At 44.7% G+C, this 16,645-nt stretch overlaps 1 protein-coding gene across 1 annotated transcript in view; it reads right to left on the reverse strand.

Annotated features, from left to right (window-relative positions):
- NRP2 (neuropilin 2) overlaps window positions 1-16,645 on the reverse strand; it is a 343,921-nt gene that overhangs the window by 124,201 nt on the left and 203,075 nt on the right. Inside the window, 1 exon segment of the mRNA XM_030210069.1 lies at window positions 1,119-1,226. Within this exon segment, the coding sequence (XP_030065929.1) occupies window positions 1,119-1,226 (108 nt within the window).

The raw sequence follows: 16,645 nt of genomic DNA on the forward strand, positions 1-16,645 counted from the left end.
AAGAGGAATTTGCATCAGAGAGGGCCAGACGCGGAAGACCCTGGAGTGCCTGTGTGAATCGCGGACGGCCCGAAAATGTAAGCTGCCAGCACTGCAGCAGGGGAAGGAGAAGGAAGCGGTAGTGATCCTGGACCTGTGGGAAGAAAGGTAGCGAGCAATGCTGGATTTAGAGAAGGCAGAGGTGTGCTGGTGTGAGAGAAAGTGGCTGCAAGGAAAGGGAGACCCATGTGGCAGGGGAGTGCGGAGAGCCATGTGGCCGGGGGAGGGGTACGGAGACCCATGTGGCCGGAGGGGGGGGGGGGGTATGGAGACCCATGTGGCCGGGGGTGGGGGGGTGACCCAAACCAAAAATGTTTGGGAATCCCTGGCCTAGGGTGTCTAATATCCTTGTGGCGGTCCCACGCCTCTCCATTTGTGACTTTTATCCCATGCTCATTAAAAACTAATTAGAAACCAGACCCCGATATTCAGAGCTATTTAACCGGCGGCTCCTGGTCGATCAAATAGCGCTTAACTGGCTATCCGCAAATATTCAGCAGGAGATAGCCAGTTATCTCCTGCAGAATATTCCCAGTCAGCGCTTAGCAGCTAATTGGTTATATCACCCGATATAACTGGCTGTCTGCTAATATTCAGCACATCACCGGCTAAATTTGGTGCCCAAATCGGGCCGTCAAAATAGCAGGCCTATCTTTGGCCAGTTTAAACTTAAGTGGCCAGCCCTGAATATTGGCTTGGTCAGTTAAGTTTACACCGGCCAAAAATAAACTGCATACTCGATGCTGGTCACCGGCCTCACCGCTGACCGCTGGGCTGACTCCCAAGGTCTGAATATCGGCCTCCATGTGCCCCACCACTATCACTGTGAGGTTGTTTCCTACATCCACTACTTTTTCTGTGTACTCTTTATGCTGCTAGACTTTGGACAATCCCCATAACTCCTCATCATTTCAGTAATTTTATATTCCATCTGTGCAATGTTTAATAGAAACAGATACTTCCAACAGTGAATTGTCTAAGACAGAGTAACACTAATAAATACCAATGAGCTCAAGACATTGCAATCCTGGCACAGCAGGGAAGTGAGCCTAATAGGGATTAATGTGTCATCTCAGTACCTTCATTTTCCATACAACCGTATCCACATTCCTCATCTGTAGGGTACTGGGTGGTGGTTTCTTCACTCTTCAAGGTGGGTTTCAGTGTCTCTGAAGTGGGCTTTGTTTCTGCAGAAAGACAGAATGCAAAAGAATCATCATTTTACAATGGAAGAAGCCAGTCATTATGCACCACATGCTGAGTTTGTCTGGCAAGGTGGTGAGATCCTTTTGCAACCAGGGCTTTATATCTCAGGAGAATTTCCTGATCTATCACCTTTGCTTGACAAAAAATAAAAATATCAATAGCATCCTATATTCAAAAACAGGGTCTTTAAAATAAATAAATAAATAAAGCAGGTGTAAATCAGGTAGCATGGTAATGCATGAGCTGGCCCATATTCAAAGTGATTTAAGGAACCAGGAGAGGCTCCTGCCCCCTTAAATTGCCTGGGGACGCCAAACTGCCCATATACAGCAGCACTTAACTGGGCTCCAGGCATTTTTATTTTTATAGTTATGCAGATCTCAGCCAATAAGTGCAGTTTTTCTAGGAAAAAAGGTGCTGGTACTCATACGCCAGGCCACCCTTCAGGGGTGGGGTGATCACTGAGGAACCCACACCACAATAGCCAGGCCCCCTGCAACCAGTCACAGGATCTATGACAAGGCAGAATTGGTGTGTAGAGCCTGAGCTCTTTCATTAAAACTTGGGGTCCATGGGTCAATTTTAGCAGACAATGGAAAAGGTGCCAGCACTCAGTACCCCTAAGTACCCACTCAAAAAAAGCCCTGCAGCCAATATTCAGCCAGGGCTCGCATAACTGTCCTATGCAGGCTCCAGCAGAATGGTGGCTGGGATCCGCATAAGCTCCGGCGGCCAGCCCCACCAAAATTAGCTCCAGATATTCAGTGACAGTGCCCGCATTTGGCCTGGCACTGAATATCCATGGAGCTAATTTAGCCAGCCACAGTCACCGAAATAAAAACAAAAACAATGCTGCCAGCAGAATATTATCCCATACTGCCCTACGGTGGCAGAAGGAAGAGAGTCCATGCTGGATGATTAGTGGGAAAATAGAAAAAACATGTTTTGCTTGGTTTCTCTGCAATGAACTTACTGCCTTTTGCCTCTAAAATATTGGGGCTACACAGAAGTCCAATATACATTATAATGGCGCATTCTAAGGCACTTATCTTATTTCTAAGCATATGTAGACTTAGGGACCCTTTTACTAAGGTGCGCTGAAAAATGGGCTGCGCTGGTGTAGGCGCAAGTATTGGATGCACATAGGTCCATTTTTCAGCGCACCTGCAAAAAAGGCCTTTTTTTTGCCAAAAATGGACATGCAGCAAAATAAAAATCAGTGCGCGTCTATTTTGGGACTGAGACCTTACTGCCACCTATTGACTTAGTAGTAAGGTCTCACACATTAACCGGGCGGCAGTAAGTGCTCCCCCATGAAATGGCCGCATGGCAAGTGCTTCACTTGGCATGCGGCCATTTCCTGAAAAAAACCAAAGACCTGCCTTTTACCCGCTGCGGCAAAAGGGGTCCTCAGCCCGCGTCAAAAACATGCGCCAATGCCAGCGCAGGTCCCCTTTTGCCACAGGTTCATAAAAGGGGCCCTATATTATCAGATGTGGAAATTTCCTTAGTTCCCTGTATTACTGACCAGAAAATCCGTGCATCTATTTTACCTCTAGTTAGAACATTTTGAGATGTTTTTTTGCTTTGTATGTGGATCGTTCTCTTTCCAATACAATGTAAAAGTAAGTTTACTGTGATCTAACCAGATTACCTGCGTCCAATTTTGATTGCCTATGAAATAGTCATTGTTCTCGAAAAACCTATAAGCTAATAAATCAAGTTGATGGCCTTTAGTATGGGAACTTTTAGCTTGTGGTAAAATGAAATTCCATAACTTTAAGAAGCTCATAAGCTTTGTACTTTTGGAATCCATGCAATTTTCTAAATGCAGATTAATGTCACCCAATAAAATTACATTTGAAAAATTGATGCAAATGTTGGAGCTGAAATCTGAGAGTTCAGATTGAACACTATTCCAGCTACCTGGTGGACGATATAATGGTATGCGACAAATTTGCCCTTTTAGTGTTTCATCAATCAATTTGCAAGTCATCATTTCTAATGAAGGGGATAAATATTCAGTGAACAAACTAACCTTAAAAAAGGATTTATAAATTAGTGCTATTCCTCCTTCTTTTTCCTTATGTCTAGTAAGATGGACGATTTTATGACCTGGAAGGCATAGTTCTGCCAGGAACGATCATCTTTAAGCTGTAACCACATTTCAGCTATAAACAGCAGATCCAATTGTTCTTTTTCTAGTCACTCTCTAATTATCTCAGCCTTATTAACTACTGATCTGGCATTGATATAACCCAGTGGTTCCCATACCCTGGTCCTGGAGGCACCCCAGCCAGTCAGGTTTTCAGGATATCCACAATAAATATTCATGAGAGAGATTTGCATGCAGTGGAGACAGAGCATGCAGATATCTCTCATGCATATTCATTGTAGGTATCCTGAAAACCTGACTGGCTGGGGTGTCTCCAGGTCCCGGTTTGGGAACCACTGACTTATAAGTATAGGTACAAAAGTTTTGTTAGTGGCTATGTTGCATTTTATATTAACAAATTGTCTATGACCACTATGTTTCCTGAAACCTCTACCATTGTAATGGCTATTAGGTCGTGTTCCTAAAAGAGAAGCTAATATACTACTACTACTACTACTACTACTATAAATCACTTTTATAGCGCTACCAGTCGTACGCAGCACTTTACAATTGAACATGAAGAATAAAGACAGTCCCTGCTCAAAAGAGCTTACAATCTAAATCAAGACAAACAGACAGGACCAAAAAGGATAAGGGAAGGACAGAAGGACATATAAGGATAAGATAAAAGTTACAAGTCAGGAGTTGAAAGCAGCATCAAACAGGTAGGCCTTTAGCCCGGATTTGAAGGCTGCGAGGGATGGAGCTAGACATAATGGCTCAGGAAGCCTATTCCAGGCATAAGGTGCAGCGAGATAGAAGGAGCGGAGTCTGGAGTTAGCGATGGAGGAGAAGGGTGCAACTAGGAAAGATTTGCCCAGTGAACGGAGTTTTAGGGAAGGAGTGTAGGGAGAGATGAGGGTGGAGAGGTAGTGAGGGGCTGCAAAGTGAATGCACTTATAGGTCAACAAGAGGAGCTTGAATTGTATACGGAAACGGATAGGGATCCATGAAGTGATTTCAGGAGAGGGGTGATATGGGCATAACGACTTTGGCGAAATATTAGTCGTGCGGCAGAGTTTTGAACAGATTGAAGAGGAGAGAAATGGCTGAGTGGAAGACCTGTGAGAAGCAAGTAGCAAGATGTGACGAGGGTGTGGATGAGGGCAAATTCTGGCGATGTTATAAAGGAAGAAATGACAGGTTTTAGCAATCTGTTGAATATGGGCCGAGAAGGAGAGGGAGGAGTTGAAGATGACCCCAAGATATATCTTTATCTAATGTACTAAAGTTGTATATATGAATAATTTGAAACATCTAGATTGGATGTTTTCAGATTATTCCCTCTACATCCAGCTAAAAGTTGACCCTCTGTACATATATGCCAAAATTCTACCAGTTTTCTGAGGGAAAGTATGTGTATATTTTGCCTTTAAAAATTTCCGCATGGAAAGCATATGCACATACTTACACCTGCTTTTTATTATGAACACATCTCTCAACTTATTTTATGCACATGCGTGCATATATATATTATACATATGAATTGAAAACACTGAGTTCTACAGTGGAAAATATTGAACAACAGAAGAACACAGTTGCCTCTACACTGATACCGCCCAAGGGAATGGTATGTCTTCCCTAGCAGGGTGGATGTGATAGTCTATGTTCTTTATGACACTACCCTAAGAAAATCAGGAAAAGGATGACCGATGATGCCTTCATTTTTTAATTCTTTTGTTGCTTGCTACATGAACTATTAACTTGGAATAGTTCATTTTATACTGCAGCATGAGATTTTTCTGAATTAAACCGAGATATCATTACAGATAAGAAGGACAATAATGAAACCCCCAGAGTCTCACACATACCACATATATGAGAGTAGGTACAAGTACGATCTGGACAGTACATGCAGTGAACTGAAAATGAGCAAAGAAGGAGAGGGAAACAAAGCGCATATTACCATGCAGCAGAAAAAAGCACAAAGGGCCATCAAAAGTGGGATAGCAGGAAGATCTTTATTAAGAAATACGACATGGGCCGTATTTTGGCGTCTATGCCTGTGTCAGGGGTCTTTATAGTTCACCCAGTTACCAAGAGCTATCCTAATTGAAGGTCCAAAAAGATCGCTATCCGAGATCAGTCAGTGCCATTTAAAACACTGACTGCTGCTGGCGGAATATTATCCCATCCTGCCCTGCAGTGGTAGAAGGAAGGGAGTCAATGTTGGATGATTTGGGGAAAATAGAAAAAAACATGTTTTGCTTAGTTTCACTGCCTTTTGCCTCTAAAATGTTGGGGCTATGCAGAAGTCCAATATACATTATAATGGCACATACTTCTAGAATTTGTACTTTTTCAAACAGACGCTACTGCAGAACTGAAAATGACATCAGCATAATACTTTCCCGCCCCTGACCTAACCCCGCCCCTTTTCCTGCAGGCAACAATTTGTGCACTGCAAAAGTTTTGCAGCAAAACGGTACACAGAGGAGGCAACATGAACATTCAATCCAAATTTTCATGCAAGCAAACTCACATTTACCCACAAAAACTTTGGATTACTGTCTCCTCACTCTCAACATTTTTCTACTTATCTAGCCACTCATTGGAACGACCTACATGCATTTTCCACTCGAGAACAGCAGAGTCACATGAGAATTCCTGTTCATTGAGAGTGATATGGAGCTAATTGAGATGAGGTGGAAAAGTAGGCAAAAGGGTGAACAGAGTCAGATGACATAGAGGATTTAAGAATGTTCAGATATGTACATTCTTTCCATATCATTAGAAAAATGCATGCTTCCTTTTCAAAAGACACATACTTACAACTGATCGTAAGTGTGAAACAAATACATTTTGCTTACTTTTTCAGTTCACAGACTGTCTTTGCATAATGTGAGCAGTAAGGGGTACATTCTACAAAGTGGGTGCCAACATTTATGCACCAGTTTCATGCACAGATTAGAATAATGACATATATGCAAATATGTGTGTATATATAGGTATAAATGTCAAACTTTCACCTAAGTGCTACTTGGTAAACATGTACCTATCTTATATAGCGCATATTTGACAGATGGGCATACAGTCTGGGTGGAGAATGCGCAGGACTCACACTTATGAGTGTACCGGCTGATATTCAGCTGGCTGCAGACAGCGTTTTTTTGTTCACCACCAGCACTAACATCGGAATTTCAAGACCGTGTGCCCTGTGTGGGCTTTAGCATTAATTTTTTTTAAGTCAGCTACCGTATGACCGGTTAAGTTAAGACTTAACTGGCCATGGGACAGCTATTTATGTTTATTCACTAAACCTGGCCAGTTACGTCTGAATATTGGGATCTAACTGGACTCTGCTCCCGGAATGCCCCTGATATAGCCGGCTTTAAGTTCGGCACTAAGCGGTCATTTTCAGCGAGAATGACTGATTAAGTGCTGCTGAAAATGACCAGATAGCCATGACCAAGCAAGTTGGCCGGCCGGTTGGTGGCTGTTTCTAGCTGGTTAACTCGCTTTGAATATAGGCCGGGTAACTTGCTGCAGAGGCAAAAATTCACAGTAACAACTTTTTCAGGTACATCAAAAGCAGAAAGCCTGTGAGGGAATTTGTGGGACTGATAGATCATCAAGGACCAAAAGGGGCACTCAGGGAAGACAAGGCCATAACAGAGAGACTGAATGAATTCTTTACTTTGGTCTTTATGAAGAAGATGTAAGAGATCTTCCTGTACCAGAAATGGCTTTCAAAGGTGATGTTGCAGAAACTGAAAGAAATCTTGGTGAATGTGGAAGACGTGGAGGGGCATAATTGAACGGCGCTGGCCAAATCAATGGCCGACCATCTTCAGGGCCGGCTCTGCGAGCGGACGGAGCCAAGCATATTTTCGAAATATGCTTGGCGCCGGCCAAATTGCTTGCCGGGTTTGGAACAGGATCGCCGGCGGATCGCCAGGTTTAGATGAGATGGCCGGCTCCGATTTTCAGCCATAGTGGAAACCGGACCCAGCCATCTCAAACCCGGCGAAATGCAAGGCATTTGGCCGTGGAAGGAGCCAGCATTTGTAGTGCAGTGGTCCCCCTGACGTGCCAGGACACCAACCGGGCACCCTAGGGGGCACTTAAAAAAATCTTTAAAGACAAAACAAAATTAGCTTCCAGGTGCATAGCACCCTTCCCTTGTGTGCTGAGCCCCCCCAAATCCCCCCCCCCAAACCCACTGCCTACAAGTCTACACCATTACCATAGCCCTAAGGGGTGAAGGGGGCACCTACATGTGGGTACAGTGGGTTTTGGGGTTTTTTGGAGGGCTCAACATTAACCACCACAAGTGTAACAGGTAGGGGGGGATGGGCCTGGGTCCACCTGCCTGAAGTGCAGTGCACCCACTAAAAACTGCTCCAGGGACCTGCATACTGCTGTCAGGGAGCTGGGTATGACATTTGAGGCTGGCATACAGGCTGGCAAAAAATGTTTTAATTTTTTTTTTGTCTGTGAGTGGGAGGGGGTTGGTGACCACTGGAGGAGTAAGGGGAGGTGATCTCCGCTTCTCTCCGGTGGTCATCTGGTCAGTTGGGGCACTTTTTCCACACTTGGTCCTAAAAATAAATGGACCAAGTCCGGCCGGTGAAATGCTCGAGAAGGCCTCTTTTTTTACATTATAAGGCGAAGCCGGCCATCTCGCGCCCCCCCCCCCCCCGTCCCGCCTTCGCTACCCTCCTAACACGCCCCCTTGAAGACTTGGCCGGTGCAGCGACGAAATAGCAGTTGAAGCCGGCGAAAATTGGCTTTTGATAATACCGATTTGGCCGGGATCAGGAGATCACCGGCCATCTCCTGATTTATGTTGGAAGATCACCAGCGATCACTTTCGAAAATAAGCCTGATACTGAGCCAAATCGACAAATTAAAGAGTAATAAATCACCTGGACTGGATGGCATGCACCCTAGGGTACTGAAAGAACTCAAACATGAAATTGCTGATCTGCTGTTAGTGATCCCTATTGTTAAAATTGTTCATAGTACCTGAAGATTGCAGGGTGGCCAATGTATCGCAGAATTTTTAAAGGGTTCCTGGGGTGTTCAGGGAAATTAAGCCTGATTTCAGTGCTGGGCAAAATAGTGGAAACTGTTATAAAGAATAAAATTACAGAAGACATAGACAAACATAAGCTTGAAGTGGTTATTAGAATACTTGGGATTTATTTGGACAATATTTTATCACTTGAACACCAGGTTAAGTTTTTAATTAAGACATCTTTCACAGTATTGAAAGGGGCCCTTTTACTCATTTGTGGTAAAAAGGGCCCTGCACTAGCGACGGGGGCCATTTTTGCCACTCGCTGAGGCCCTTTTTACTACAGTGGGTAAAAAAGCTGAAAAAAGAAATGGCCATGGCAGTAAAGCGAAGATACTTACCTGTAGCAGGTATTCTCCGAGGACAGCAGGCTGATTGTTCTCACATGTGGGTCGACGTCCATGTCGGCCCAGGAATCAGCATTTTGCAAGCAAAATAAGAACAAAGTTTTGCCAGAGTCTTCTGGCACACGTGCAGCGCGCACCACGCATGTGCGGATGACTTCCCGCCCGTCGCGTGAGCGTGCCTCCTTAGTTTAATCAAAAAGCCTAAAAACAAATAAACAACAACTCCAAAGGGGAGATGAGCGGGTTTGTGAGAACAATCAGCCTGCTGTCCTCGGAGAATACCTACTACAGGCAAGTATCTTCGCTTTCTCCGAGGACAAGCAGGCTGCTTGTTCTCACATATGGGGTATCCCTAGCAACCAGGCTCACTCAAAACAATGAACACTGGTCAATTGGGCCGTTGCGAGGACATAACATAGATTGACCTGAAACCATAAACAACTAACTGGGAATGCAGCCTGGAACAGAAAAAAATGGGTCTACGGGGGTAGAGTTGGATTCTAAACCCCGAACAGGATTCTGCAGCACTGACTGCCCAAACCGACTGTTGTGTCGGGTATCCTGCTGAAGGCAGTAGTGAGATGTGAATGTGTGGACTGATGACCACGTTGCAGCCTTGCAAATCTCTTCAATGGAGGCTGACTTTAAGTGAGCCACTGACGCAGCCATGGCTCTAACATTATGAGCCATGACATGGCCCTCTAGAGTCATCCCAGCTTGGGCATACGTGAAAGAAATGCAATCTGCTAGCCAATTGGAGATTGTGCGTTTTCCGATGGCAACTCCCCTCCTGTTGGGATCGAAAGAAACAAACAACTGGGCAGACTGTCTGAAGGGCTTTGTCCGCTCCACGTAAAAGGCCAATGCTCTCTTGAAGTCTAAGGTATCCAAACTGCTTTCGCCAGGGCGGGTATGAGGACGGGGAAAGAATGTTGGCAAGACGATTGACTAGTTCAGATGGAACTCCAACACCACCTTCGGTAGGAACTTAGGGTGCGTACAGAGGACTGCTCTGTTGTGATGGAACTTGATATAAGGTGCATGCACTACCAAGGCCTGAAGCTCACTGACTCTACGAGCTGAGGTAACAGCCACCAAAAAAACGACCTTCCAGGTCAAGTACTTCAGATGGCAGGAATTCGGTGGCTCAAAAGGAGCTTTCATCAGCTGGGTGAAAATGATGTTGAGATCCCATGACACTGGTGGAGGTTTGACCGGGGGCTTTGACAAAAGCAAACCTCTCATGAAGCGAACAACTAAAGGCTGTCCAGAGATAGGCTTACCCTCTACACGCCGAGGATAAGCACTAATTGCACTGAGGTGAACCCTTACTGAGTTGATCTTGAGACCAGACTCCGACAAGTGTAGAAGATATTCAAGCAGGGTTTGTGTAGGACAAGAAAGAGAATCTAGTGCCTTGCTGTCACACCAGATGGCAAACCTCCTCCATTTGAAAGAGTAACACCTCTTCGTGGAATCTTTCCTGGAAGCAAGCAAGACTCGAGAGACACCCTCTGAAAGACCCAAGGAGGTGAATTCTAAGCTCTCAACATCCAGGCCATGAGAGCCAGAGACTTGAGGTTGGGATGCAGAAGTGACCCCTCGTTCTGGGTGATGAGGTTTGGAAAACACTCCAATCTCCACTGTTTCTCGGAGGACAGCTCCAGAAGAAGAGGGAACCAAATCTGACGCGGCCAGAAGGGAGCAATCAGAATCATGGTTCAGCAGTCTTGCTTGAGTTTCAGCAAAGTCTTCCCTACTAGAGGTATGGGAGGATATGCATACAGGATCCTGTTCCCCAGTGCAGGAGAAAGGCATCTGACACTAGTCTGTCATGGGCCTGAAGCCTGGAACAGAACTGAGGGACCTTGTGATTGACCTGAGTGGCAAAAAGATCCACCGAGGGGGTGCCCCACGCTTGGAAGATCTTGCGGGTGACATTGATGTCCAGTGACCACTCGTGAGATTGCATTATCCTTCTCAGCCTGTCGCCAGACAGTTGTTTACGCCTGCCAGATAAGTGGCTTGGAGAAACATGCCGTGATGGCATGCCCAAAGCCACATCTGGATGGCTACCTGACACAGAAGGTGAGATCCGGTGCCCCCCTGCTTGTTAGTGTAATACATGGCAACCTGATTGTCTGTCTGAATCAATATGATTTGGTTGGATAGCTGGTCTCTAAAAGCCTTTAGAGCGTTCCAAATCGCTCGCAATTCCAGGAGATTGATCTGAAGACCTTTTTCCTGAAAGGACCAGGCTCCTTGAGTATGAAGCCCATCTACATGAGCTCCCCAGGAGAGATGCATCCGTCGTCAGCAGTTTTCGTGACTGAGGAAATTGGAATGGACGTCCCAAGGTCAAATTGGATCAAATCGTCCACCACTGCAGAGAATTCCGGAAGTTGGTGGACAGTTGGATTACATTCTCTAGACTCCCCACAGCTTGATACCACTTGGAAGCTAGGGTCTATTGAGCTGATCTCATGTGTAGGTGTGCCATAGGAGTCACATGAACTGTGGAGGCCATGTGCCCCAGAAGTCTCAACATCTGCCAAGTCGTGATCTGTTGAGACGCTTGAACTATGGACACCAGGGATAGGAGGTTGTCAAGCTGTCTTTGTGTTCAACAGAGCACCAATGAATTCCAACTTTTGAACTGGGGTGAGATGGGACTTGGAGTAATTGAGTACGAACCCCAGTAGTTCTAACACCTGAATAGTCATTCACATGGACTGTAGAGCGCCTGCCTCCGAGGTGCTCTTCACCAGCCAATCGTCGAGATAAGGGAACACATACACTCCCAGTCTGCGTAGCGATGCTGCGACTACCGCTAGGCACTTTGTAAACACTCTGGGCGCAGACGCCAGACCAAAGGGCAGTACACAGTACTGAAAGTGCTGAGTTCCCAGCCGAAAATCGAAGATACTTCCTGTGTATAAGCATCCTTTAAGTCCAGAGAGCATAGCCAATTGTTTTCTTGAATCATGGGAAGAAGGGTGCCCAGGGAAACCATCCTTAACTTTTCTCGGATTAGAAATTTGTTCAGGGCCCTTAGGTCTAGGATGGGATGCATCCCCCCTGTTTTCTTTTGCACAAGGAAGTACCTGGAATAGAATCCCAGCCCTTCTTCCCCAGGTGGAACGGGTTCGACCACACTGGCCTTTAGAAGGGTGGAGAGTTCCTCTGCAAGTACCTGCTTGTGCTGGGAGCTGTAAGAATGAGCTCCCGTTGGGAAATTTGGAGGTTTGGATTTCAGATTGAGGGTGTATCCTAACTGGACTATTTGAAGAACCCACCGGTCGGAGGTTATAAGAGGCCACCTTTGGTGAAAAAATATCAACCTCCCTCCAATCGGTAAGTCATCCGGTATGGATACTTTTAATGAGGCTATGCTTAACTGGAGCCAGTCAAAAGCTCATCCCTTGCTTTTGCTGGGGAGCAGTATGGGCGTTAGACGCACGCTGTTGACAAGAACGAGCACGCTGGGGCTGAGCCTGGGCAGGCTGCCGAGAAGCAGGAGTGTACCCATGCCTATTATAGGAATAGAGAGCACTCCTCCTCCCTCCAACAAACCTCCTAGATGAGGAGGTGGTAGCAGAAGACGCCCGGTGGGAGAGAGAATCCATAGCATCATGGTGCTTTTTGATCTGATCGACCATGTCCTCTAGTTTTTATCCAAAAAGATAATAATCCCCCCAGTCTGATAAAGTTTTATTGTAATTTGCATTTTTATTGTAATTTTAATTTCACCCATTTTAACTTCATTTTATCATAATTTGTATTCTTATGTTTTTGCATGTATGTTTTGTAACTGCAATTTTTTCTTTGTTTAAGAACCTCTGACGAAGTCTTTGGGTGCCCAAACACGGCCCTTGTTGGGTTCAGTCTGTAAGAATTGGGAAGCGTTCAGGGGCCCATTTACTAAGCCGAGTAGGTGCCTATGCACAACCAACGTGCGTCATGCTCTGGAATTTTCTGGCCTTTTCTTTTGGGTATGCTTATTTCTGTGTTTTTGTGAGTTTCCACTGATAGTTACAAGACAGGAATTTCTGGCTAACCACAAACTGACAAGACCATTGCCATGACATCTCAACCAACTGTCTTGTTATAAACAAACTGACAAAACCCCCCATTGTCATGACATCCCAACTGTTTGTTACTAAGCAGAGGTGTGGCAAGGACACTAAGGCCCTATCACAGGTCTCCTATGTACTTGCAGGATTGCTGATTGGGTGATATATGAGATTGTCCTTTGTGATGGGAGGGGTATATAAGTAACTGCTCATCTAAAGTGACTCTGAAATAGTCCTGATGGCAGGAGAGTTTCATATCCTTGCCATAGCCTATTTCCAGGGGGGGGTACTCCCCCCCACCATACAAACTAATTCTCTATAGCTAAGATTATTTCTTTCTTCCTTTCTTTCTCTCTGTTCTATGACCTTAGTAAGTTTGTATGGCAGTGAGGAATAAAACTTTCCGTCCTATTGTTAGACTCTGTTCTGTAAAACTACTAATGCCGAGAGCCAATAATATTTCTTGTGCTGTTGCTAGTGACAAATAAAGATTCCTTTTCTTCTTCTAACTTTGCCTGATTTTTCTTTTATAAGAATAGCAATCAAATGAGCAGCCTAGTACAATCAGTTTTGAGTTACTGCCTGGCTACCGCATGGCCCTTGCGGTAATTTTATTTTTTAGGTGCATCCGCTAAGCTTGCTGGAAAATAAATTTTATTTTCTGGCGTGCGGCAAAAACCAGGCAGTAATCGTCATTCTACGCGTGTAGACGATAACCGCATGGTTACCATGTGAGACCTTACTGCTAAGTCAATGGCTGGCGGTAAGGTCTCAGAGCCAAAATGGGTGCGCGCCAATTTTTATTTTGCTGCACATCCATTTTCAGCAAAAATTTTTAAAAAGGCCTTTTTTACAGGCACGCTGAGAAATGGATCTGCACGCGCCCAAAACACGCACCTACACTAGCACAGCCCATTTTTCGGTGCACTTTAGTAAAAAGGCCCCTCAGTTTGTCAACTTTGAAGGAATAAACAATATTTGTTAGATCCACTTGTGAATTGTGTTTGGCTACTTCCACTCTTGTGGTTGACATGATCAAAAATATACACATTTAACAGCACTGAAATTCAAATAACAGAGATATAATACTTATGTTCTAACTTATAGAATATTGTAAGTTAGGTGCATATCTCCAGGTTTTAAGCACAGGCATTTACACCAGCTTTATATACATGTTTATACCCGGTTACACTATTATTCTATAAAGGAAAATAAATGCCTACTACAGGCTCCACGGGGCTAATTTTATAAACTTTTTTAATGTGTAAAACCAGATTTTATGAGCATAAAAGGATTTTTATAACATTACTCCACAGGATACCCCCATTACATTATACATGGTGACAAAATAGAACTCATTTTTATGTGATGTGTATGTAGGATTATTGGAAAGAGCGCAGGCAAAGTCATAAAGTATATGCATTCTTTATAAAACAGGGGACACAAAAGAGGCAGAAGATCTGCGAAGCACACAGCGACCCTTTTACTAAGCAGAGGTAAGCCCACCACAGGCTTACCGTGCGGCGAGCTGGAACTACCGCAGAAGTCCGGCAGTAGTTCCCACCCCTAGTGCACACTATTTCCGCTGCTACAAAAAATATGTCTTAATTTTGTAGCACCAAAATTAAACTGGCAGTAATCGGACAGTGCCATGTGCTGCTGGTTACCACCAGGTAAGCACGGGAGCTCTTACCGCCATCTCAATGGGTGATGGTAAGGGTTCCCCACCGAAACGGCTGTGCGGTAAGTTGTTCACTTACCGCACAGCCATTTATTTTTCCCCATAATTAACAGCCTTTTACCCGCTGCGGTAAAAGGTGGCCCCAGCATGCTTCAAAAACATGTCCTGATGCAAGCACAGCCCTCTTTTACCACAGCTTTAGTAAAAGGACCCCTTAGAGTAGAACAGAACAGCAAACCCACAAATACAGAAGGTCAAAAATCAATTTTCATTCAATCATATATGCCTGACATGGCCACATTTCACCAGAAGGTTGAGTCAGAGGCACACTTCGCTCTAGATTAACAGTGAAGACGATTTCTAAAAGCATGTACTGGAACAATTATATCAGTAACTAAATAAACTCTCAAACAGTCATAAAATTATACCAGTTCAAAAAGTATTCACAGCCTTGCTGCAAGTCTTCCAAGGGTTCCTCCAGCAAAATCAACCTAACCTTGGTCTCTGGAGGTTTATATGCATCGTGGGCAGGTCAGAGGTCACTATTTCTTTAAAACCTTACAACTTCCCAAAATCACCACCAAAATTTAATTATGAAAATGTACAGATGCTCAAGAGCCTTTTAAACACTAAGAAAAACATTTTGGAAACCTAATTTGAAGTCAAAACATCCGATTTAATTCCCAGGGGATCGTTAAAAAAAAACTTCAAAACTGAAAATAAAACTTCACAATCGATAGAACATCTGCTCACCTGGAATAAATAAAAATCACTGCAAAACATTTGTTAATCTAGAGGGAAGTGTGCTATTTGAATTTACCACTCTAGGTATATATTATAAGTATACACTTTGCTTGAGCAGTTTTCACCAACACTGGCGTACAGTGGTGGAAATAAGTATTTGATCCCTTGCTGATTTTGTAAGTTTGCCCACTGACAAAGACATGAGCAGCCCATAATTGAAGGGTAGGTTATTGGTAACAGTGAGAGATAGCACATCACAAATTAAATCCGGAAAATCACATTGTGGAAAGTATATGAATTTATTTGCATTCTGCAGAGGGAAATAAGTATTTAATCCCTCTGGCAAACAAGACCTAATACTTGGTGGCAAAACCCTTGTTGGCAAGCACAGCGGTCAGACGTCTTCTGTAGTTGATGATGAGGTTTGCACACATGTCAGGAGGAATTTTGGTCCACTCCTCTTTGCAGATCATCTCTAAATCATTAAGAGTTCTGGGCTGTCGCTTGGCAACTCGCAGCTTCAGCTCCCTCCATAAGTTTTCAATGGGATTAAGGTCTGGTGACTGGCTAGGCCACTCCATGACCCTAATGTGCTTCTTCCTGAGCCACTCCTTTGTTGCCTTGGCTGTATGTTTTGGGTCATTGTCGTGCTGGAAGACCCAGCCACGACCCATTTTTAAGGCCCTGGCGGAGGGAAGGAGGTTGTCACTCAGAATTGTACGGTACATGGCCCCATCCATTCTCCCATTGATGCGGTGAAGTAGTCCTGTGCCCTTAGCAGAGAAACACCCCCAAAACATAACATTTCCACCTCCATGCTTGACAGTGGGGACGGTGTTCTTTGGGTCATAGGCAGCATTTCTCTTCCTCCAAACACGGCGAGTTGAGTTCATGCCAAAGAGCTCAATTTTTGTCTCATCTGACCACAGCACCTTCTCCCAATCACTCTCGGCATCATCCAGGTGTTCACTGGCAAACTTCAGACGGGCCGTCACATGTGCCTTCCGGAGCAGGGGGACCTTGCGGGCACTGCAGGATTGCAATCCGTTATGTCGTAATGTGTTACCAATGGTTTTCGTGGTGACAGTGGTCCCAGCTGCCTTGAGATCATTGACAAGTTCCCCCCTTGTAGTTGTAGGCTGATTTCTAACCTTCCTCATGATCAAGGATACCCCACGAGGTGAGATTTTGCGTGGAGCCCCAGATCTTTGTCGATTGACAGTCATTTTGTACTTCTTCCATTTTCTTACTATGGCACCAACAGTTGTCTCCTTCTCGCCCAGCGTCTTACTGATGGTTTTGTAGCCCATTCCAGCCTTGTGCAGGTGTATGATCTTGTCCCTGACATCCTTAGACAGCTCCTTGCTCTTGGCCATTTTG

Source organism: Microcaecilia unicolor, chromosome 7 (genome assembly GCF_901765095.1).
Source record: "Microcaecilia unicolor chromosome 7, aMicUni1.1, whole genome shotgun sequence".
NCBI classification, from domain to species: domain Eukaryota; kingdom Metazoa; phylum Chordata; class Amphibia; order Gymnophiona; family Siphonopidae; genus Microcaecilia; species Microcaecilia unicolor.